Here is a 23,598-nt window from a genome sequence, read left to right as displayed (position 1 = left end):
GTTATATAGCTATAGTTTTTGTTGTTGTTGTTGTTGCTATAGCTACAGGATGGTGCTGTAGGATAAGCAATGAATCGCAGGGTCGGAGGTTCAAACTTACCAGCTGCTCCTCTACAGGGTCACTATGAGTCAGGACTGGCGAGCACTGACCAACAACACTGCTATAGTAGTAAATAAGACTGCTGTATGGGAGAGGGGACTGGGATGGGGAGACAGGCCATCACCAGGTTCAATAAGGCAATCTTAGACTGTGATCAGTGCTGATTTTGAAGGAGACGGAGTTAATGCAGAATGATGACTTTAGCTTGAGTGGTTAGGGAAGGTCTCTGAACTCAACTCTGAAAGGTAAAATAACCTGTTGTGCAAATTCTGGGAGAACGTTCCAGGCAGAAGGAATAGCAAGTGGACGAGCCTGAAGCAACGATGGGTGTGGCATGCTGAAGAAGGTCAAGTGTGCCGTTAGTACCAGATGAAGATGGAAGAGGTTGGGGCCAGATTAGGATCTATCTAGTGGACATTATTTGGGCAATTCAAATGTAGGAGACACTGTGGACCACATTTTAGTTTTAAAGGGCCATTTTGTTCTTTCTGGAGTTGGATGGTACAGAGGAAAGAGAAGTAACAGGAACCAGTTAGAAGTCTGTTAACAGTGGTCCAGATAAGAGTTAACAGAAGACACACAGGTTTTTGGCTTGAGCAAGAGTTTAGTAAACTAGGGAGGACCAGGGTATTTTTCTTTAATTTTAGTTTATGTTTTGAGGAATATGTGGGGGTGAGAAAGGGGGCAGGAATCAAGAGTTCTGTGTGCTCTGAAAGCTTTGACCTCAGTGAGGAGGTCAGGTCTAGAGAAGTAAATTGGGATCATCAGCACATAGATCCCATTTAAAGGCCAAGAACAGGTGAGTTCTTACCAGGAGAGCATTTAGACATAGAAGAGAACATTGTTATTTTTGCTGTGTGCCACCATGTTGGTTCTGGCTCATAGCAGTCCTGTTTTTAAGAGTGGCTGGTGGATATGAACTACCAACCTGGCAATTAGCAGTCCAGTTCTTATCCTACAGCACTACACCAACTTAATACAAAAACAACAGTATCAGACCATTAAGATTCTTAACTAATTTATTTTAAAATAGGTGAACTATTAATTGTAGAAAATAGTACACAGCAATTTTAAATGTACAGTTTTAGCCAATACAAAAAAGCAATAAAGCATTATCTGAAGCCTAATTTAAGAAATCTCAATACACAATCTCTGAAATTCCTAAAATCCTGGCACTAATTCTAATGTGAATGTATTAGCAAAAGACATAGAGGCACAGTAAGGCCGGACCTAAAAGCTCAATGATTTGTGAGTTCTTCATGCAGAACAGACAGAGGACCTGGAGAAAAGCTCTCTAGTGCCTTTGTTATCTAGACAGTTGTCAAAGTAAGACGTTTGAAACTTAACTGAGCCAAAAAAAATTTGGTTTTCTAACAAGACCAGATATCTTTGTAAAAAGAATTCTGGATTTAGACAAAATAATTTTCCTAAAAGCTATTCTGATGCTAACTTAAATACCACCTATTTTAAATTATACTATCTCTAAATAAGTTAACCACACAAGAGAATTTACACCTTTAGGTGCCAAGTGGTGGTGGGGGGGCCTCTTCTAATGAAGCTATTTTAGTTTGAAGCTTTTACACAAAATGAGATAGAAGCAATAATGCCTAATCCATAAAAACCTTTGATTACTTGCAATTTTGGAGTAGAACTAATCTAGCTTTGAATGTACCAGTGTTAGTCCATACTGGCTTAAAGGAAAATCAAAAAGAAAGAAAACTGCCAGTTCCAAGGATGCCTGGAAGACATGGACCATGGACCGTTCCAGAGAAAACACAGACCCTCCCACACGGAGGAGAGCGAATCATTGTTCAGAGCTGCAATAGATGAATCTCTGGAGGGGAGGGGGGATTGGAAAAAAAAAAAGGCTCCTATAGTTAACAGTTTGCTTACAGAGTAAAGTTAAGTTATATCTTGATTCTTTAAGACCCAGAAACATTCAAAAGTGCACTTGGAATAGACTGTACACAGGTCCTCTAGAGGAAAGCTCTAGTGGGAATACTTTACGTTTTCAAGTACTAGAGGGGGCTTTATAACGTCAGTAATCTGAATAGTATCAAAACTGAAAGTACTATTATATGAATGACCCTCATTTTAAAGCATGTGTTGGATGAAGAAAAGAATCACCAAGAAGCTCTGACAAGTCTGAGGTCTGAAATCTGTGTCAGTAGTATGCCAACATCATGTGTACACTTTGTTTTTTGCATCCAAAAGCTAAAATCTATAAAACAAACACAGAGGACACCAGATTCCAATGGTAAAGTAAAACATCATGTGTAAAAATTATTAATTATCTTTTTTTAGTTTCTAATATCTGTTTTAGCAGAAGAGTTCAGGGTATTTTGGGTGAATCAGTAGTCATCCAAATCGTATTTGGAAGACAGGACACATTTTCTGAGGGTGTTCATGTTAAATAAAAAATACATATATAAATTAATAAAAACAGTAGCAAACATCACACATATGCAAAAGAGAAAGCAGAGGACTCCAAGGAGGGCAGGGTGTGAGGCATCCTCACCAGTTGGGAAGCAGAGCAGTTTTACTTACGGTAGGAAACCGTCTGCTACAACTTTTTAAATAGCAGGATTTACACAAGATTTTCAATCTTGTACAATTACAATGACTACAACATTGCAAGTGGTTTAGGAATCCCACACACAAATTCAACGTTCATCTGCACACTTCTTCTATCCACAAAAAAGAACAAAAGATGAGTATTAAATGCGGCCGTAAACAGAACCGAAGAGAATTATACAGCAGCCTGGGAGACACACTGAAGCTAGAGGCGTACGCAGTGCCCACACCAAGGTCCTGAGAGCCTCACTTTTCCTCCTTGTTTGAGGTGCCCATGCTGTCATTCATTTTCTGCTTTTGCATTCGCGTCCGAGTAGATGCTGGAAAAAGGAAGCGAATAGTGAATGGCCCTGATGGCGCTGGCTAAGTAGGTGAGGGCTGTCAAACATGTTAGGCTCACACTCAATCAATGGTTCTCGAGGCCTTTCAAAACCAGGGGGTCCCCAAATGTTTCTGACCACATTTCCCTATAAGTTTTTTCTGATCATGTATCACATTTGTTCCAGTTTTTAAATTAATTTCAAATTTCACTACTAGATATCAGTAAATATGTAAAATGCATTTGTTCATATAGTTGTATATAAAAGCCTCCCATAGAGATTTATACAGGGCAGCTATGAGTTGGCATCGACTGGATGGCAGCAAGTTTGGATTTTTGGTTTTCACAGTTGTGCTGGAGACCCTAGGTGGTTCAAACATTTACTGTGCTTGGCTGCTAAATGAAAGGTGGGTGGTTTGAACCCACCCAGACGCACTTCCAAAGAAAGGCCTGGTGATCCACTTCCCAAAATTCAGCCATGAAAACCCCTGTGGGACCCAGTTCTAGTCTGACACCCAAGGGCAGGGGGTGGACGGAGTTGGAGTTGACTCAACAGCACCTGGTTTGGGTTTGGTTTTACTCTTCAGCTAATCACATGATAAAACACACAGTTCAAAGAGAGGAGATACAACCAAATAAGAAGTTTTAGTCTTCTCTTTATGTTCCCCCAAAGATGGTTTTGTACCTTCCTGGGATATGAACACCCCACTTTTGTACAAAACCGACCTAGAGAGGATGAGGTTGAGTTTGGGATGCACATGACTAGGATCCTGGGACTGTCCATACTGGATGGGTAGAGAGGAGCGGTGTCCTTTACAAACCAACACTCCCTTCACAGCCAAGCAGACCAATGGGAAGCCCACTGACTACATCAACCACACCACAGTTGTTTTGGAAAATATACATGTTTTTACAGCATTCTCTTCCTTTTTAAATGTGTATTTGTGAACTGTAAAATGCTTCCATGTGTTTTCAAAGCATGATTTTGTTTGTAAGCTTCATGTCTACCTTCGGGGAGTGGGGTGTCAGGGAAGTTAAAAATCCAAAATATGATTTATAACTATAAAGTATAAACTTTTTGTATATTTAGTACGGATTTTACTCTTCAAAATAATATACACAGAAAAAAGGCTTTAAAAACCCTAAAGTGTTCTTTTTATTACATTATGTCTCAAAGTTCATGTCTACAAAGATATATTAAGAGAAGCCCTTTGGTTACATTCGAATTGGTGCCATGCCTACTGATATGTCCTGTGACTTAGGAATGTCTCCTAAATATTTTTCTTCTTTCCAAGTTCAGCACCTTTTCGAATTAATAGAGCTGGCACCAGAGACTATGAAATGGCACACTCATTACCATCGCTACCACTTGAAGACAATGCAACAGCAGTTACTGAATGTGCTTGGGTTAATCTTTCACAGTCTCAAGAGTGGCTTAGGACAGAATTTTATTTGCCTGAACACTTGATAGCACTTAACAATAGCAACAACATATGATTTAGGAAGTAATCTGGTGTTCTTTACCAAAATACTGGTGTCTAATGACGACATTTGAAATTAACTTAAAAAAACTTGTACATTAAGAAAGTTTAACAATAGCAGAAAAATAAGATATTCGATATTTAAAGAGTAAGGGTCATGAACTTACATATGCTAGGTTTATAAAACCTCTTCCTACATCTAACACTGTGAAAGAGTTGCTCAGTAGAGTTCTGCTACCTTGAAATAATTTTAACCACATTTGTTGAAGATGTGGCCAAGCAACAGTGTACTTATTCTTCCTGCATGAAAGATTCTAGAATGGGTGAAGGTGACCTTCACTTTGCATCATAGATTTCATAACAAATGTTCGTAGGTAAGTAATATGTTTTCAGTATAGTTATAGTTTAAATGCATGAGAAAGTCTGCTAATTACGGGGATTATATGTATATTCTTTCTTTTAAAGATGGAAAAGCAATGTAAACAACTGTTTCTTTCAATTGTTGTTGTTTTTGTTGTTGTTAAGTGCCATCGAGTCAGTTCCGACTCAGGATCCTAAGGAGCCCTGGAGGTGTTGTGAGTTCTATACGGGCTGCTCACTGTAGGGTTGGTTGGAGAATCAAGCCCACCAGTTGCTCCACTGAAGAAATTGAGGTTTTCTGCTCTCGTAAAGATTACTGTCTTGTAAATCTTATAAAGGGTCACTATAAGTCAAAAGCAATTTGATGGCATTCAAGGCACACAACAACAACAATATATACTTACTCATTTCTGCCAGTTTCTGTTGAAATTTGGACTCCCCTGGGAGAGGTTTGCTGAAATTTAAAAATACAAACATTCCATGTGTATATGAATAAATGAAAAACTAAAAGTTTCATGATACGACGCTTTCAATGATTTATGAAACTATTTTTAGTTACTTATAGTATGAAAGGTTTATAAACTATTTAAATATAAATGTCACAAATATATGATTCCATACATTTATCAATGGGTTTTACAAAACATGTTTTTACAGAACAGATATGTTTAAATTTCATATTAAAACTAAAAATTGTACAATACCTTTTTAAAAAAAAAGGTCAGATTTTGTGAATCTGGTATCTTCACTGAATTTAGTTATAGATGGCATATTGTTTGTATGGTTCTTTAAACTTTAGGGTACATTCACATCTGTATTTTGAGAACTCCTCACAACTTGCAAATGAAACTGGCATGAAAGGGGTCGATGGGAACCAGGAGCAGAGGTCAGTCTGGCTCCCCAGGTGAGCTGTCTGTCAGCTAATGGAAAAGCTCTACATTGCTCCTTCCTACCTTCCGTCTGCTTCATCAGTTCCTTCAATGTCAAAGCGGAGTTTCTTCAGTGGTTTAGGAGGGTTGCTTCCTTCAGCGCTTCTTTTGAGCACACGGTCACTGTTACACACCATCTGATTTATTTTCTGGAACTTCTCAGAAGTCTATGAATTACAAAATTCTTTATTCTGAATCATTAAACACTGCTATTTGGTAATTAGCAACCCTTAACTATAGTTTGAATTGGGTCAAAAATCAAGCAGAGGTAGCATCTTCATTTTACTTTTTTGAACAAATACAAGATAAAAAATTCTCAGCAGCACAGTCACTGCACCTAACTGTGCCCCAGTTAAACACTCCTTCATTTTAAATCCTCCTGTCTCTGCCAACAAGGTTCCTACTTTTCCTATAGCTCTGACCACTATTGTGAATGTTTTTATTTCCTGATTTTTAGGACTCACCTACATGTAAAACCAGGACAGAACTACTCTCCATACATATGTGAAGTTGAAACAGCAGAAAGCTGTTTTGAACAGTTTTTGCTTTGTTTTCAGGGCATACCAGAACCAGAGGGAAAGGTCATGTAAATTTGGTAATAAATGTTTAAGTCACTAAATTTGGGGGCAATCTGCTCTAAGTAAGTCCCAGGCAGTTTTTCCGCTCCTGCATTCTAGAGGAGGAGTATATGCTGAATTTAGGATTGCTGCATTAGTGACATTAATGGAAGGCCAACTAGAGCAGAGAGTCCCCAACCTGGAGTAACAGTTTCAAAACTAAGCTTTCCCATAAGCCACTTCAACTGACGTACGGTTTCATGTAGCCAATTTGTAATTAGTGTACTAGAGACAAAATATCCTAGAAACATGACAAATCTGAAAGACGAAGGATAAGCAAAAGTGTGTATAGGTGGGAATGAGAAGACCAGTAGGTAGTTAATGGCTAGAGGCATCTGGATAGGGTGGTAACATTTTGGAGTAGCTCATTTTAAATTATACACATAATTAATATATTTCAAAACTGTTTTCAAAACACACCCACACATATATATCTTCTAAATTCTATGCAATATTCCTGGATGAGGTGTTTGAATCCTAGCATTTATCAATTAAAATTATAGAAATTTTCCATTTCTTTTAATAACAAACACATGACATTACTTCTTATACAAAGAGAATACTCACCCCAAATGATTCGCCAATTGATACCAAGATTCTGTCAAGTTAAGATGAAATACAAATTAATTTGTAATGAAATCATATATAAACGTGTAGAGATGAACATTATTCTGAGTTTATCAAGAACACCAACCAAAATTTTTCCTCTATCCTAGAACCATACACAAATTATACTCATTAGTGACTTATCCATAATAACCCCAAAAGTCACTGCTGTCGAGTCAATTCTGACTCATCCCGGTCCTGTAAGACCGAATAGGACTGCCCCATAGGGCTTCCACTGTTCATGAAAGCAGATGGACGCATCTTTCCTCACCCTTAACAGCCAGGATCAAAGCAGCCACCTTTTGGTTAGCAGCTGAGCACTTCACCACTATGTCATCAGGGTTCCCATTTTGCCACAATAATGCTAACAGAATCATACACTGAGTAGGTCTCTGAGAATTGTTTTAAGCAAGAGATACTTATAACAGGTCCTCAAGAACCTATTCTACCAATACACACATTTAAAGAGTGGAAAAGAAAGATGTAAGCTTACCTCTATTTTGCTGTTAAATGCCATGGAGTCAGTTCCGACTCATAGTGACCCTGTATAGGGTTTCTGAGGAGCTGCTGGTGGGTTTGAACCACTAACCTTGCGGTTAGCAGTCCACTGCTTATCCTACAGCACCAAACTAGTACTACTTACTTAGTTCTTCATAAACCAATGGGTAATATCTATATTGATATAACGTAAAAGGTATGTATCATATATCCTAGAATCAGAAATTTCTACTGCTCTGTTTTCCCTTCTTGGGACCGTTGTAATTTAAGTTATTGATAATATAGCTGAAGAAAAGCATTAGCCTCATGCTCTATTTGATGACATTCATGCACATGGAACTAGTGATATATTTGTTGTTTTTATTAAGTGTTGTCAAGTCAGTTCTGACTCCTATCAACCCTGTGTAGGGTTTTTGAGGAGCAACTGGTAGGTTTGAACTGCCAACCTTGTAGTCATCAGTTCAGTGCTTATTCTACAGCACCACAGAATTTATTATATTCCAGTTCTTTGATATATTGTCATTCATTCCATATACAATATATAATTAAGTAAATATGTTGGATAAACTGGTAAGATGCTCTTAATTCTTCATGATTTCTCAGTTCTAATTTTCAGAATTTGATTTTTTTACTAAACAACCCCAACCCAGAATCGATTTCACTAACATTGCCAAGAGCTATCATTGCAAATGTAAATGGATTAAGTATCAGAATTAAAAATACCTAAGTATTATGCATTTTCAGGATGGAAAGGTGTAAATTTGACTAAATAGGCACAGTGTGGTATTTCAGCAGCTTATAATGTAAGTCGTAGCTATCAATACACTCTAAGTGCAGCTTATAAAAGACAGCAGATGAGCACGTTATCTTACTGTGCTCCTATGCAGTTGTATCTTACTGCCAACTCTGTAGAGTTATAAATTTTATTATGTGTGGATTACTTGCATAAATAAACACACTAGCCAACTGTTTTCAAAAGGGTTAATAAATCTCCTCTATGTTTGTTTTTCTTGCCCATTACGTACAACTATCTAGGTTGATAATTTCTGAGCTGGTACTATATTAACTATGCTAGCAAATCTGCATCCCACTTTACACAAATAAAGTCAGTTTCAAATAGCCCATGATAGCATGTAATGAGTCAATTGAAGCACTTCAAAGCCAGAGAGCACATGTGGTTGGATGTGGGTGACAATATAATGATTTGTAGTTGCACAGATCTTTCATCTGAGAATTCTATACAGCTGCACACTCATCATTTCCCTAATCCACAACACCATGTTAAACACAAGCGTGAACTGCCAAAGGTAATCTAAGGAGACCACAAGTAGAATTAGGGGTGGGACTCAAACTTAATTTATACTTATCAACATTTAATAAGATGCTGCTTTTATAACAAAGCAAGATGATCAAAGCCCACAGACAGTTTAGAGGGTAACCAATAAACTATAGAAAAAATTCATAACCACAATGAACCTGTTTTGTTTAGCAGATTGGCTACTTATAAAAATATGAAAGTGTTTTGAAACCTACACCCAAACTGGTTCTCATGCTGCTTACAAAAGAACAGGCCCCAGCAGCCAGGAAAAATGATGACTGAATTAGAGAACCCATCCAAGTAACGAGATTATCGCTCTTCTCTGCATAACTCTTACTATGTGTCACTTGATACACACAGGCAAATTTGAGACTAAAGAGTCTAGTTTATTTTAAACAAAGAAAAATTTGTATTTTTATACTTGGATGACAATAATCCCTTCTTAATCTCTACCATTTTCTTAAAGAGAAAATACAGACCTTGATCTTGGAGTCATTTTTGCTGGAATTGACAAGCCTTCTGAAATTTTATACGGACTCTTCAGGGGTGAGATGTAGATGTTCCCTCCAGGAATTCGTAAAGGTGAACTAGGAAACTTATAAGGGCTCCGAGGAATGTGAGGTATTGGTGACAAGGTAGGGGGCTGGAACCAAAAATGTAGATCATTTATTTAATATTTCAGTGAGATGCTTTATAATTAAATTTCTCCAATCAAAAGATTCTTTCAACATACCCTGGGGGAAGCATACTGCAAAATATTTGTTTTCAGCCTCTGCATGAAGACTGAGTTATAGAATACTATAATGGAATCATACTCTTCTTCTCTGATCAAAACACGTTTGAATGTCTGAAGAAGAAGAGCAAAAAACTTGTTAGATGCATCTGATAATTTCTCTCCTTAGCTGTCTTTTCTACTAATTTATAATACTTTCAACTAGTAAGAAGCACAAAGTATACTGGACAGTGTCATCTGAAAAAGCTTAGGTAACAGCAGCTAGAACAGAAGTGAAAGGTTGCAGAATGATTCAGAAAGCAGCCAGGCAGCAACCATGGAACTGGGTGGGAGAAACAGAGTTGGTTGGCTGTCAGAGAGGAGTGGCCAAGTTGGCAGGATGGGCAACAGTATGGGGCTCAAAGGTCAGAGCTGAGCAAAAGTCAGTGGTATTGTCCCTAATCATTTGGACTACATCCTCTGGTCTGCTCTGCCCTGTAACTTCCTGCCATCTCTATCCCCAATTTACAAGGCTTCATGAAGTGTGCATTGCTACATCACAATTGTTGTTGTTAAGTGCCGTAGAGTCGGTTCCGACCCATAGCGACCCTGTACAGGGTTTCCAAGGCTGTAAATCTTTACGGGAGCAGAACGTCATCTTTCTCCCACAGAGCAGCTGGTAGTTTCGAACTTCTGGCCTTAAGGTTCGCAGCCCAATTCATAACCACTACGCTACCAGAGCTCCATGACAATTAGTCAACAGTAAAATCTGTGTACTTTTCTGAGATGTAGATTTTACTCAGACTTTAGTTAGGTAAAAGCAATGGAGTTTTATAGAACTCTCTGATACCTACAACTTAAGTGACTAGATACAGAAAATAACATTAAATGTACAAAAAAAAAACAACTGGTTCATTTTACTTTTAAAAAGAATCCAATGGTAAACTAGAAAAGTAACCTATGATTCAACATGCCACCTAAGAGTATGAATTGTGTGTTCCATCATGACTCCTGTTTCTCTTAAGTTACACTGGAAACACATGTATTGACACTGGACATTTTTATTAGTTATAAAACTGCTTTTATACTGACTTTACCTATAAAGTAATAAAAATAACTTTAAAAACTCTAATACCCTCTTACTTATGTCAAGTTTATTATATTATCAATGCTGCTTATTTCTTATTAAGCATACAGTATGACTTTAGATAGCAAAGATATGAAATACAAATTCAGAATCTAGCTTTCCAAGTACCATTATAGTTACCAATAATTAACCAATAATATGAAAAAGTAAAATTCAATTATAAATTTACATAATAAGGTCAAGACCCATGATCTTGACTGAAATTATCCAGATTTAAAAAAAAAAAAATCTCACCACAAAGACTACCTACCTCCTGGACGGCGTGAGGGAGGTCCTTGTAGGCTGTTACAATGATTTTGAATTTAAGGTCAATATTCTTTACTTTGCAAATGCCATACATAGAACACATCATGATCTAGTAAATCAATGGAATGTAGAAAGTCAGAATTTTATAATACAATTTTGCTCTAAAAAGTACCCTGCTACTTTTCTTTGGGACTTAAAAAATGAAAAGTTTAATTCCTACAGCGATTATCTGTTCCCATCTTTGAGCTCAGTTTCAAAGTCTATGTGAAATCTTTAATCCAAATTGTTTAAAGAACAAAATGCAAATAGCCACCTCTCTCAGAACTGTTATCTGCTTTGTAAGATATCCTAACTTTGGTTCCTACATCTTAAATGTTCCCCAGAAGAGAAAAATTAAAATGGGAATCAGATCAGAGTACTACTCATTAGTACTGGGAGCAGGGATAAGGAACTGAAGGGGGGTGGGGGTGGGGGGCGAGCATCTTCTGGATTGTTGAAAATGTCTGATTTCTTGACCTGGATGCTGGTTATACAGCTGAGCTCAACTGACTGTTGGTCTTGAAAGCTGTGTATTAAATCGTACTTAGGTAACAAACAAGTAGGGATAAGGAAGGTAAAATGCTTGATTTTCTTACCTGGTCCAAATGCCTGTCTCTCATGAGTTCATACTCATTTTGCAGTGTGTGTTGGAAAAGGGTCCAGATGATGTGTTCTAGCTCTGGGTGGTCAGACAGAAGGCGCGCACACAGGGTATTGAGTCGGAGATACGCCAGCCTGTATACTGTGGATAGAAGAGGTTTTTACAAGTAGATTTTTTTATAACAGTAAACTGCTATAACCATAATACTGTCACAAACCATGTAACAGTAGCCTCTCTTCTACCACGGAGCCCTAGCAGCAGAGTGGGGTATGCATTAGGCTGCTCATCACAAGGTCAGTGCTTCAAACAACCCTTCTCTTTACCAGAAAAGATGAGGCTGTCTGCTTCTGTAAAGAGTTACCCTATGGACATCTACTCTGCCCTATAGGCTTGATATGAGTTGGAATCGACCAGATGGCAATCTAGGGGTCAGGGTGAACTATTATAGTACGACCTGAAGCAGAAGTGAAGCGCTAAGAGACGAAAAGGTCCAAAGACATTTGTGAAATAAGGCAAGGCAAACTGGGTCTATTTCAGTTCCAATGGTAACATTCATCATGTTGTTAGGTGCCATCGAGTCGATACCGACTCATAGTGACCTTATACACAGCAGAAGGAAACACTGCCCGATCCTGGGCCAACTTCACTACTGTTGCCATGCTTGACTCCATCGATGCTGCCACTTGGCCAATACATCTTGTTGGGGGTCTTCCTCTTTTTCTCTGACCCTCCACCTTACCAAACATGACATCCTTCTCCAGCGACTAGTCCCTCCTGACAATATGTTCCAAGTATGAGAGACGAAGTTTGGCCATCTTGGTCTCCAAGGAGCACTCTCTGGCTGCACTTCTTCCAAAACGGATCTATTGGTTCTTTTGGCAGCCCATGGCACTTTCAATATTCTCCTCTAACACCATAACTCAAGAAAATCAATTCTTCTACAGTCTTCCTTATTCACTTTTGCATGCATATGCTGACATCTTTGCTCTTCAACACTTTAAAATGGTCTTGTGCAGCAGGTTTGCCTAATCATTCATCATAGCTGTTGGAAATTCCCACTATCAATACTCAAGAGAGATAATTATTTTTAAAAATAACGTAATGGCCCAATGTCTATGAATTTTTCCTACCCTGAAAATATATATTTTTTATATATCAAATAGCATAGTTCTTTTTCTGTGAGAAACTAATCAAGTACCTTTGTTGAAAACGGTAGTATTATAGAAGTATTATAGACAACTTAAAGTAGTAACATAACTGTAATATAAAATCTATTTAGAGTTTTTTAAAAACCATGACTGGAAATACAGGTTTGAAGAACAGGAATCCACAAAATTGAATTTTCGTCTATTGACTTTAAATATAAAGTCCCTGGTTTAAAACATACCTCTCAAAAGCTGTTTAAGCTGACAATTAATCCCTGTGTCTCAGTATGCATCAGACTCATCTGAAGGACTTGTTAAAACAAGGATTGCTGGGCCCCACTCTAGCTAGAATGGCTGATGAGTAGGTCTGGGACAGGCCCCAACATTCTCATTTTTACCATTTTTCAGGGACTACACTCTGAAAAATACTGTTTCAACCCAAGGACTAAGTCTCACCATATGTCTGTAAAGTTCAGTGTATTTCTGACTTGAATAAAATCAAGAAAAAGATTTATCATAAAGGAATCTGGCATTTCACTTTCTTTGAGAAAGTTCCAACTGGCTATGTACTTGTCCACACAAACTGACCTCCCTGTTCTGAGAATGCCTGGTGACTGACCTTCATAAATGTCCTAAAAACATCCAAGAACTGTGCCTGCACTAGGTCACGGCACACTGTAATGTCACCTCTACATTCACACCTTAACAAAGTAATCCCAGTAGCAAACATGTCCCACCATCAATTTGAAAGCATTAATAGTAGCAGCAGCAACATCTAACATACCATATGCTAGGCACTGTTGGAAATGCTTTATATGTATTAATTCAGTCAATTATCTCAAAAATCCTATCCAAAGAAACCCCAATGCCATTGAACTGATTCCAACTCAAAAAAAAAAACAACTCTATCTAGGATTTCTGAGTTTGTAAATCTTTGCAGGAGCACACAGCCTCATCTTTCTCCTACCAAAAGCCCTAGAACCCATTGCTACTGATTCATAGTGACCCTATACAGCAGAGCAGCATTGCTCCTTTGGGATTCCAGGACTATAAATCTCTACAGCAGCAGACCATCTCATCTTTTTCCTGGGGGTCAGAACTGCTGATTTTGTAGTTAGCAGTGCAACACTTTGCCCACTGAATCACCAGAGCTCCCAAACACCCTATGAACAGTATTATTAAAAGGTTTGTTGTTGTTGTGAAGTGCCATCGAGTAGATTCTGACCCACAGCAACCCTGTATAGGGTTTCTGAGGCAGCTGGTGAGCTTGAACCGCTGACCTTGCAGTTCAAACGGTTTGCAGTCTTGTACATTAGCCCACAGCGCCACACCGGGACTTCTATTAAAAGGTAGATGGTGATTATTCTCATTTCTACTTTACAAATTAGAAAATGGAGGCACAGAGAATGAATTACATGACTTGTGCAAGGTAAACAGAAGCGCCTTGATTTGAACCCAGTCAGCCTGGTACAGAGCCCATTCTACCCATGTAATCATCTACTAACCTTTTTTGTAAAAGAGTGAAAGGGAGGTAGATTTCAATGGCTTCTGAGTCTGAAAGGTGGAGGTTGCTTGTGCCTCTGCATTTGCAGTAGAATTTACACGTGTAGTTGACCCTTTTTTCTTTGGGGATCGTACAGGAGAAAGATACCTAGAAATATTCAAAGGGAAATTCCTTTTTTTCCCCCAAAAAACCCTTTTTATTGTGAACCAAGTGAACATTTACAAAGCAAATCATCATTTTTACATTTCAACAAATCATATACTTTGCTTCATTAAAATGGCTGTAATCCCCTCCAGGTACCAACAGTTAACAATATTTACTTGTATTTCCTTTAACACTTGCACTCATCTCCCCGCTGTGTTTCCTGCTACCTTCATCTCAAAGAAAAATTCTTCATTTGAAGATAACTAAGAATCACACACACACACATATGCACATACATCACAAAACATATAATTCATTTAATCTGTTACTCTACCAAATTCCCTTAGGTGTTGTGTTGTGGGATAAAGCAGTGGATTACAAGGTTGGTTTGCACATCAAAGTCGGTGGTTCACACTCACCAGCCACTCACTGGAATCCCTATAAAGGGTCTCTATGAGTTGGAACTGACTCAAAGACATTTAATAACAACAGCAGCTATGTAAATACAAGCTGTAAAAGACAGCTTAATAGGAAACTTCCAGCAAGATGGCAGAGTAGGCAGAGGTACTACACAGACCTTCAACAACAAAGATATGAGAGATAAAATAAAACAGACACAGATGAAAATGCTGGCATCCTGAACTTCAGAAGAAATGTTTGAGAGGTGGATGGAGTACTTGCTGGAAGGAGAGGCCAACTAGAGATGGTGAGAGGGAGACTGACTGGAGAACTTCTGGCCAGATGTGGGTCGACCAACTTGTGAGCAGTTTTAGCAGCAGAGGAAGCCCTGACTGAGTAGATTCACTCAGACAACAGAAAACGTGTGATTTCTTCTTTTCCCCAATACTCCCTGGTGACCAGAAAATGGTTAACTCCCATCCTCATCAACCCCCAGCGCAGACCCTGCTCTCCGGGAATTTGAAACCACACATTTGGGATCAATGCCAGTGTGAGTCGAGGGCCAGTTGTACCTGCTTGGTATGCCACTTATCAAAGTGGAATGCCACTTATCATGCTTGGAATCATGTGGGCTCGGCTCCAGGCCTACAAAACCCACAGATCCACCAGACCAGCATTTAACCAGTCATGCTGCCCCCAGCTTTCATGTGGTTCTAACAAGCACTGAAACCAGCTCCATCAAGGGCCCTCACAAATTACTTCCAGGTTGAATATCCTAAACATAGATAACACCAAGACTAATAGGAATGCAATCCATATAGGGCCAGGAACTCTGCTGTCACAACCCTTCCACAATGCCTCATGGGCTCCTTGAATTGCAGGAGTCCACCAGAGATTTTTCCCCTCCAGGTCGCAAAACAGCACAGTTTGATTTTACAAATATGACAACCCCACAATGCCCCAGAGACAACAGACAATTTTAGCTCACATGAAGAAAGAGAACTGCTCACACAAATGACTAAGAGGTATAGCCAGAAGATGTTTCTGAGGAAGAAAAGGTAATAGAACTAACTGAAAAAGAATTCAAAAGAATGGTAATTATGTACTTTCAAGGGACTGATAGATTGAGGAAAGCAAGAACACAATAAAACTTTAGAAGAATTCAGGAAAATGCTGTAAGAATAGACAAAATAAATACAAATTTTGAAACAATGCAAAACCTGTAATTAGAAATCTAGATTAATACTTAGATCTCAGAAATGTAAAATACTTTGACAAAGTAAAAGGAGTACATATAAACCAATGGAAACCCGAATGAGTGTGCTTGAATATAATTGCAATACTAGTATAATAGAAGAACAATCAGAAAAAAAGAATAAAAAAATCTGAAGACGTGTAAGAGTTCTGTGGGACACCATGAAGAGGAACAACTTATGGGTGATCGGAATTCCAGAACAGGAAGAGATTAGCACAGAGAAAACTGTCAACTTTCCTAACATCATGAAATATGAGAAGATAAGCATATGAGAAGCTGAATGAAACTGAAACAGGATAGATCTCAAAAGAAAATCACCAAGATTTATCATAATCAAACTTTCCAAAATCACATACAAATAAAGAATCCCAAGAGCAACTTGGGAAAAATGAAAAGTTTCCTACAAAGCAGAAGTAATAAGCAAGCTTAAACTCTAATTTCTTAGCAGAAACCACACAGGCAAGAAGACAATAGGATGACATATACAAACTCTGAAAGAAAAAACTGCCAACCAAGAATCTTATACCCAGCCAAGCTGTCCCTCATATTTGTTGATAAACAGAAATTAAAGGAATTTGTGATGACCTGACCAATTTTACAAAAAATGGTAGAGGGTGTTCTTTGAACCAACAACAGCAGACAACAACCTGAATGGCCATACATGACACCACCACTGTGAACTCAATCCTGATGTAGAAATATTTAAAGTAAAACCAACCTACAATACTGAAAATAGGAAGCCAGAGATATCAATTTAAAATGAAGTCAAACGCAAAGTAAAAGAGGGACTAGTATAGATACAGAACTTCCAAATGGTAAGAAAGTCAAGTAGATTTCAGGATAAAACTGTTTTAAAGCAGGAAAAAATTAATGTTACAGGGCAACCTCAAAGAAAAAGAATACAACTGCAGAGTAAATTAAAAAAAGAGGAAAATCAGAACAATTTAGTAAACATTAACACAAAAATGACAATGAAAAGAAAACTCACAAACAAAATGAACACAGCATAGAAAAGTATGTGGAACAAAGAATCCAGCAGCACCACAAAAAACACACACAGAAAAATGACAACAATCAATTCATACCTATTATTAATTACACTAAACTTAAATGGATTAAATGGACCAGTCAAGAGGCATAAAGAGCGGAATGGATACGAAAACAGGATCCTTCAATATGTTATCTACAAGAGACACATCAAAAAGATCAAATGCCTACAACTTTAAAAAATGTTGAAGAATCATGATGAATCTGTGAAACAATTCACAGCAGGATTGAACCTGGAGGACATTATGCTGAGTGAAATTAGTCAATCACAAAAGAAAAACATTGTATGAGACTAATGTTGTAAACAGTTTTTTTTTTAAAAAGGTTTTTTTTCATATAAAAGAAACAATCTATGATGGCTATGGGGGGGGGCTGGGGAAGAGAACGTTTTCATGGGCTAGAGGGTTGTTGTTGTCAAGTGCCATCGAGTCAGTTCTGACCCATAGAGACCCTGTATAGGGTTTCTGAGGAGCAGATGGTGAGCTTGAACTGCTGACCTTGCAGTTCAAATGGCTTTGTAGTCTGGCGCATTATCCCACCGTGCCACACCAGGGCTAGAGAGTAGACATGTTAATACGGTGACAGAGCAAGCAATGTACAACAAGAGAGGAGAGGGAAGTTAGCAGAGGAAGGATGAAGTCAGAGGGAGACACAGGGAGGAATATAGTACTTAAACTGAATAGAAATAAGTGCTGTTGACTATTGATACATGGAGAGGATTGCAACCATGTAGTGAAGCAAAGTATAAGATTTATTGGATTTAAAATCGATGATCTTCTCTGTAAACCTTAACTCAATTCACAACATAAAGATTAAAAAAAAAAAAAAAAAAAAAGCTTCATAGGAATACTAAGGAGCTCTGGTAGCATAGTGGTTACAAGTCAGGCTGCTAATTTCTCACAGCATTTAGAAACTACCAGTGGTTCCGCGGGAGAAAGGTGAGGCTTTCTGCTCCCATAAAGATTTACCGCCTTGGAAACCCTATACGGTGTGGCTATGAGTCAGAAGAGACTCCATGGCTCATAACCACCACCAACAGGAACACTAAATTTGTCATTACCATGGTTTTACATAGGAATTACTGCCTATTGAAAGAAAAGAAAAGCTATATAGGTATGTATGTTTAATTTTAATCATTATAGTGGGATTGAAATAACAAAATGACACCAACTTAAAAGAAAAAGTTATCAATATCAAGAGGAAAAAGTTACATGTGATTAGAATTTTAGAATAGAAAGAGACCAAAAAAAAAAAAAAGTTGAAAATTTGTTGAAGAAAGATTAGAGGATATGAATTCAACATGCTCAGCAAATTCTAAAATGGGTATGACCTAAAAGAAGATCACCAAGACATATCAGAATCAAACTTTCCAAAACCACAGACAAGGTCAGAATCTTGAAAACAGCTCAAGAAAAGTAAAACGTTACCTAAAAAAGGAGAATCAATAAGACCAAACTGATTTCTTGACAGAACCCATATAGGGAAGAAGGCTATGAGATGTCATGTTAAAAACTCTGAAAGAAAACAACTGTAGTGCAGGAATTATTTAATATGTCTGTTCTAGCCACAGTTTTTGTTATTCTCACCAAAGGTCTTTTTCTATTGGGAGAAGTTAGGGAAGACAGTGATAGGATTATATGATTCAGTTGTTAGCGATAACAGGAAGAATTGTGATTGTAAAAACTTGGAACTCTAATGAGGGGATTGGCCAATTTTGCCTCCTGATGGGTTTTAAATGAGCCATCTCAGCAACAATAAGGAGGAACTAGCATTAAGGGGGAAGAGCCAGGAGTGGAGAAATGAAAATGAAAAGAAAACGCATAAACAAAATGAACTAAGCATAGAAAATTATGTGGAACAAAGAGTTAAGCAGCACTACCAAAAAACACACACACACACAAACACACACACACACAAATGACAACAATCAATTCATACCTATTGATAATTACACAGAATGTAACATTTTGGACCCCAACATCCCTGCGTGTTGAACCTCCTTGACACAGGAGACAGAGCTGTGACACTAGAGAAGCAGCAGAGGAGAGAAAGCAGTGGAACTAAGAGAGAGGAAGAAACAGAGCAGTGGGCTTCCTGTCCCATGGAATGAGACAGCAGAGTGCCTGTACCAAGTGGAATGCCCTTTGGCCAATTTCTCAGTAGCATTGCCCAAGGGACCAGAGGGAGGTGTCCCTGCAGCCATGGTTGTGAAGAGGCTGTCCGGACTGAAAGAACTTCGGATCCTGGACTGTAACCTTCCTTTACAAACTTCATAAGGTCACTATAAGTCAGAACCAGTTCGACAGCACTTAACAAGAATAGTCGTGAATATTGTCTCTTTGACTTGTGTGTAACCATTGCAGTGAATTTTGAAACCCAGCTGGAAGTAGAAAGTGCTGTGGGAGGGATGGTAGGAATGGCAGAGGGTAGAGATATTTTGACCTCAGCCTCATGGGAATTGACCTTGGCCTGATACTGATGGTGATTCTCTGCCAGTCTTGTGAAGTCAGAGTAGGTCAGATGTCATCCCTCATATCTATAGATAATTTCACTGACTGTAAATGGATTAAATGACCAGTCAAGAGAGAGAGTAACAAAAGGAATAAGAAAACATGACTCATCAATATGGTGTCTATGAGAGACAAACGTTAAACACAAAGATAAAAACAGACTAATCAAAGGATGGAGGAAAAATCAAGTAAATGGTAATCAAAAAAGGAGCAGGAGTGGCAATATTACTTTCTGATAAATTAAACTTAGGCAAAACCCAGCAAAAGATACCAAGAAAACTCCAGGGATATGATGATTAAAGGGTAAATCCATAAGAAGACATAACCACAATAAACCTCTAAGCACCCTATGAAAGAGCCCCAAAATACATAAGTCAAACTCGAATAGAACTGAAAACATAAAATAGAAAACTACACAATAATAGTTGCTATTGTGAAGTACCATTGAGTCAGTTCTGACTCAGTGATCCTGTCTGTAGAGGGGTTTCCATGGAGGGGTTGGTGGGCTTGAACCACTGACCTTGCAGTTACTGATGGCAGTACATATCTTCTAGCGCCACACAGGACTCCACACAATAATTGTTAAATGCCACTGAGTTGGTTCCAACTCATAGCACACCTGTATAGGGTTTCCGAGGTACAGTTGTTTGAACCTCCAACCCTGTGGTAGGCAGTCCAATGCTTATCCTACAGTGCCACACCAAGACTCTGTATACTATAATGTTGTTGTTGATAAGTACCACGGAGTTGGTTCCGACTCATAGTGACCCTGCACAGGGTTTCCGAGGCTATAAATCTTTATGAGAGCAGAAAGTGTCATCTTTTTTCCCGTGGAACAGCTGGGAGTTTCGAACTGCCGACCTTGAGGTTAGCAGTCCAATTCATAACCACTGCGCTAAAATAGGAGAGTTTAATATACTACTTTTAATGAAGTACAGAACTCAAAAGAAACTCAACAAAAATAAAGAACTAAATAATACAATCAATAAATTAGACCTTTTAGCCATATAATGAACATTCCACCCAATGACAATATAGATTCTTCTCCAGAGTACATGGAATAGTCTCCAGAATATGCCCTATATGTCAGACCACAGAGCTAGCCTCAATAAATTTAAATAACTGAAATAATACAACACAACTTCTTAGATCACAAAGCTATAAAATTAGATATCACCAATAGGAAGATCAGAGGGGGAAACCAAATACATTGAAATTGAATTAACACCCTACTTAAAAATTACTGGAAGAAATTTAAAAATGAACTGAGAAAATTTCTTGAATCAGAAAAGGTTTTCATGTTCAAATAGCCTTCTTTGATGGTTACCAGGGGCAGGAGGGAAGGGTGAGCAGTTCATTAACCAGAGGAAGGGTGTATTAACCAGAGGATGGGTGTATTAACCAGAGGATGGATGTAACCTGAGGATGGGTGTATTAACTGAGGATGGGTGTATTAAACAAAGGATGGGTGTATTAACCATAGGAAGAGTGTATTAACCAGAGGACAGGTGTATTAACCAGAGGATGGGTGTATTAACCAGAGGAAGGGTGTATTAACTAGAGGATGGGTGTATTAAGCAGAGGATGGGTGTATTAACTGAGGATGGGTGTATTAAGTAGAGGATGGGTGTATTAACTGAGGATGGGTGTATTAAGCAGAAGAAGGGTATATTAACTGAGGATGGGTATATTAACCAGAGGATGGGTATACTAACCAGAAGATGGGTGTATTAACCAGAGGAAGGGTGTAATAACTAGAGGAAGGGTGTATTAACTAGAGGATGGGTGTATTAAGCAGAATGGATATATTAACCAGAGGAAGGGTATATTAACTAGAGGATGGGTATATTAACCAGAGGAAGGGTATATTAACCAGAGGATGGGTGTATTAACCAGAGGAAGGGTGTATAAACTAGAGGAAGGGTGTATTAACTGAGGATCTGTGTATTAATCAGAGGAAGAGTGTATTTTGAGTCCAGTGACAGGGAGGGCAATATGCAAGGGAAGGGAGGTTAGTGGAAGAATGGTGAAGGCTGTTGGAGGGATGGGGAAGGCTGGCGGGGATGGGAGTAAGAAAAAACAAATTTCTTAAATCAAATGAGAATAAAAACACAATGTACCAAAACCTATGAGACACAGCAAAAGCTGGGCTCAAAGAGCAATTTATAACCATAAATGCACATGTCAAGAAGAAATTAACACCTTAACCCAGTATATCCAACAATTAGAAAAAGAGCAGCAAAATAAGCTTACAGTGACCAGAAGAAATAATAAGGATTTGAGCAGAAATAAAGAAAGCAGAAAGACAATAGAGAAAATTAATAAGATCAGAAGTTGATTTTTTGAAAGGATTAATAAAATGAACAAACCACAGGCAAATCTAACAATGGAAAAGAATAACAGCATGCAAATAACATGAATAACATGAAATGAGTGACGTCACAACAGAATCAACTTAAAAAACAAACAAACCAATACTTAAAAAAATAAGACTACTCAACAAATTTGAAAACCTAGGAAAAACAGACAAATTTCTAGAAACACACTACTTAATTAAACTAACACTTGAGTTGGAAAATTTGAACAGACCAAAAGAATAACTTGATCCAGACATTAAGAACTACCACCAGCAAAATAACAATCGTGTCCCAGATTATTTTACTGGTAAATTCTAGTAAACATTTTAAGAGCTGATACCAATTCTACTCAAATCCTATTACAATTATTAAAATTAAACATACATTCCAGAATATTAAAACAAATGGAACTTAGGTGGCTGTTTATGAGGTTTTAACTACTCCCCAAAGTAGGCAGACTATGTGATGCCAGTTGACCATGGTATCCCCAGAGAGAATGGTTCTGAGCCCCCAGGCCCAATGACTCATTCCTTCAAGGTATTTACAATATTGAAGGAGTCTATGGGCAACAAATGAATGATGCAAGATGCATCAAAAGAAGATGGAAATAATATACATAGTCACTGTACCAAAAAACTTGTCAATGCTCAAACATTCAGGAGGTAGCATATGATCAAGAACCAACGGTACTGAAGGAAGAAGTCCAAGCTACACAAAAGGCATTGGTGAAAAACAAGGCTCCAGGAATTGACTGAATACATATTGAAATGTTCCAACAAACTGATGGAGAGGCTTAGCCATCTTTGCCAAGGAATTTGGAAGACAGCTATCTGGCCAAACAATTAAAAGAGACCCATATGTGTGCCTATTCTAAGCAAAAGGTGACCCAACAAAATGCAAGTATCATGAATCAGTGTCATTAATATCACATGCATGTAAAATTTTCCTGAAGATAATTTAAAAATGGTTGCCACAGTCCATCGACAAGGAGCTGCCAGAAATTCAAGGCAGATTCAGAAGATGACGTGGAACAACGGCTATCACTTCCGATGTTATATGAATCTTGACTGAAAGCAGAGAATATCAGAAAGATATTCTGTTGTTGTTAAGTGCTGTAGAGTCAGTTCAGACTCATAGAAACTTTGTATAGGGTTTCCAAGTATTGGCTGGTGATTAGCAGTTCAGTGCTGATCCTTGAGCAGCACACCAAGACTCTAGAAAGATGTTATTTGTGCTTTACTGATTATGCAAAGGCATTCGACTATGTATAGATCATAACCAATAGCACTGCAAAGAAAGGGAATCTCAGAACACTTTGGATAAAGAAGAAGGTCAGCTAAAAATCATGAAGGCAGGGAAGACAGCAGAAGGAATACAAGAATTAAAGGCAACAGAGCAAATGCTGCTATACACACAACCATGCGATAACAGTGATCTAGGAGTGGATGCATGGATAGACACACAGGCTGACCAGTTATGGGAGGAACGGTAGAAGTATCCATGCAAATACATATAGGTTTGACAGAGGATATTTCTACATGTGTTCATTTCAAATATCTTCTTTAGACAGCATAAGAGACGACTATACACATCGACCTCACCAGATGGAACACACAGAAATCAAATTGACTACATCTGCGGAAAGAGACAATGGAAAAGCTCCATATCATCAGTCAAAACAAGGCCAGGG

The 23,598-nt window shown here is 38.2% G+C and overlaps 1 protein-coding gene across 1 annotated transcript in view; it reads right to left on the bottom strand.

Annotated features, from left to right (window-relative positions):
• Nucleotides 1–1,104: 1,104 nt before the first annotated feature.
• Nucleotides 1,105–23,598, bottom strand: part of RB1 (retinoblastoma 1) — a 250,862-nt gene continuing 228,368 nt past the window's right edge. Inside the window, exons 19-27 of the mRNA XM_006837641.1 lie at nucleotides 14,198–14,343; nucleotides 11,543–11,688; nucleotides 10,912–11,016; nucleotides 9,536–9,649; nucleotides 9,282–9,445; nucleotides 6,948–6,978; nucleotides 5,788–5,930; nucleotides 5,239–5,288; nucleotides 1,105–2,994 (exon numbers count right to left, since the gene is read on the bottom strand). Coding sequence (XP_006837704.1) covers nucleotides 2,921–2,994; nucleotides 5,239–5,288; nucleotides 5,788–5,930; nucleotides 6,948–6,978; nucleotides 9,282–9,445; nucleotides 9,536–9,649; nucleotides 10,912–11,016; nucleotides 11,543–11,688; nucleotides 14,198–14,343 — 973 coding nt within the window. The 3' untranslated portion in view covers nucleotides 1,105–2,920. The remainder of the gene's footprint in view (nucleotides 2,995–5,238; nucleotides 5,289–5,787; nucleotides 5,931–6,947; nucleotides 6,979–9,281; nucleotides 9,446–9,535; nucleotides 9,650–10,911; nucleotides 11,017–11,542; nucleotides 11,689–14,197; nucleotides 14,344–23,598) is intronic.

This window comes from Chrysochloris asiatica, unplaced genomic scaffold (assembly GCF_000296735.1).
Source record: "Chrysochloris asiatica unplaced genomic scaffold, ChrAsi1.0 scaffold00022, whole genome shotgun sequence".
NCBI lineage: Eukaryota > Metazoa > Chordata > Mammalia > Afrosoricida > Chrysochloridae > Chrysochloris > Chrysochloris asiatica.
Note: the sequence above shows the minus strand (reverse complement) of the source record. Positions and strands in the feature narration are given on the sequence as shown.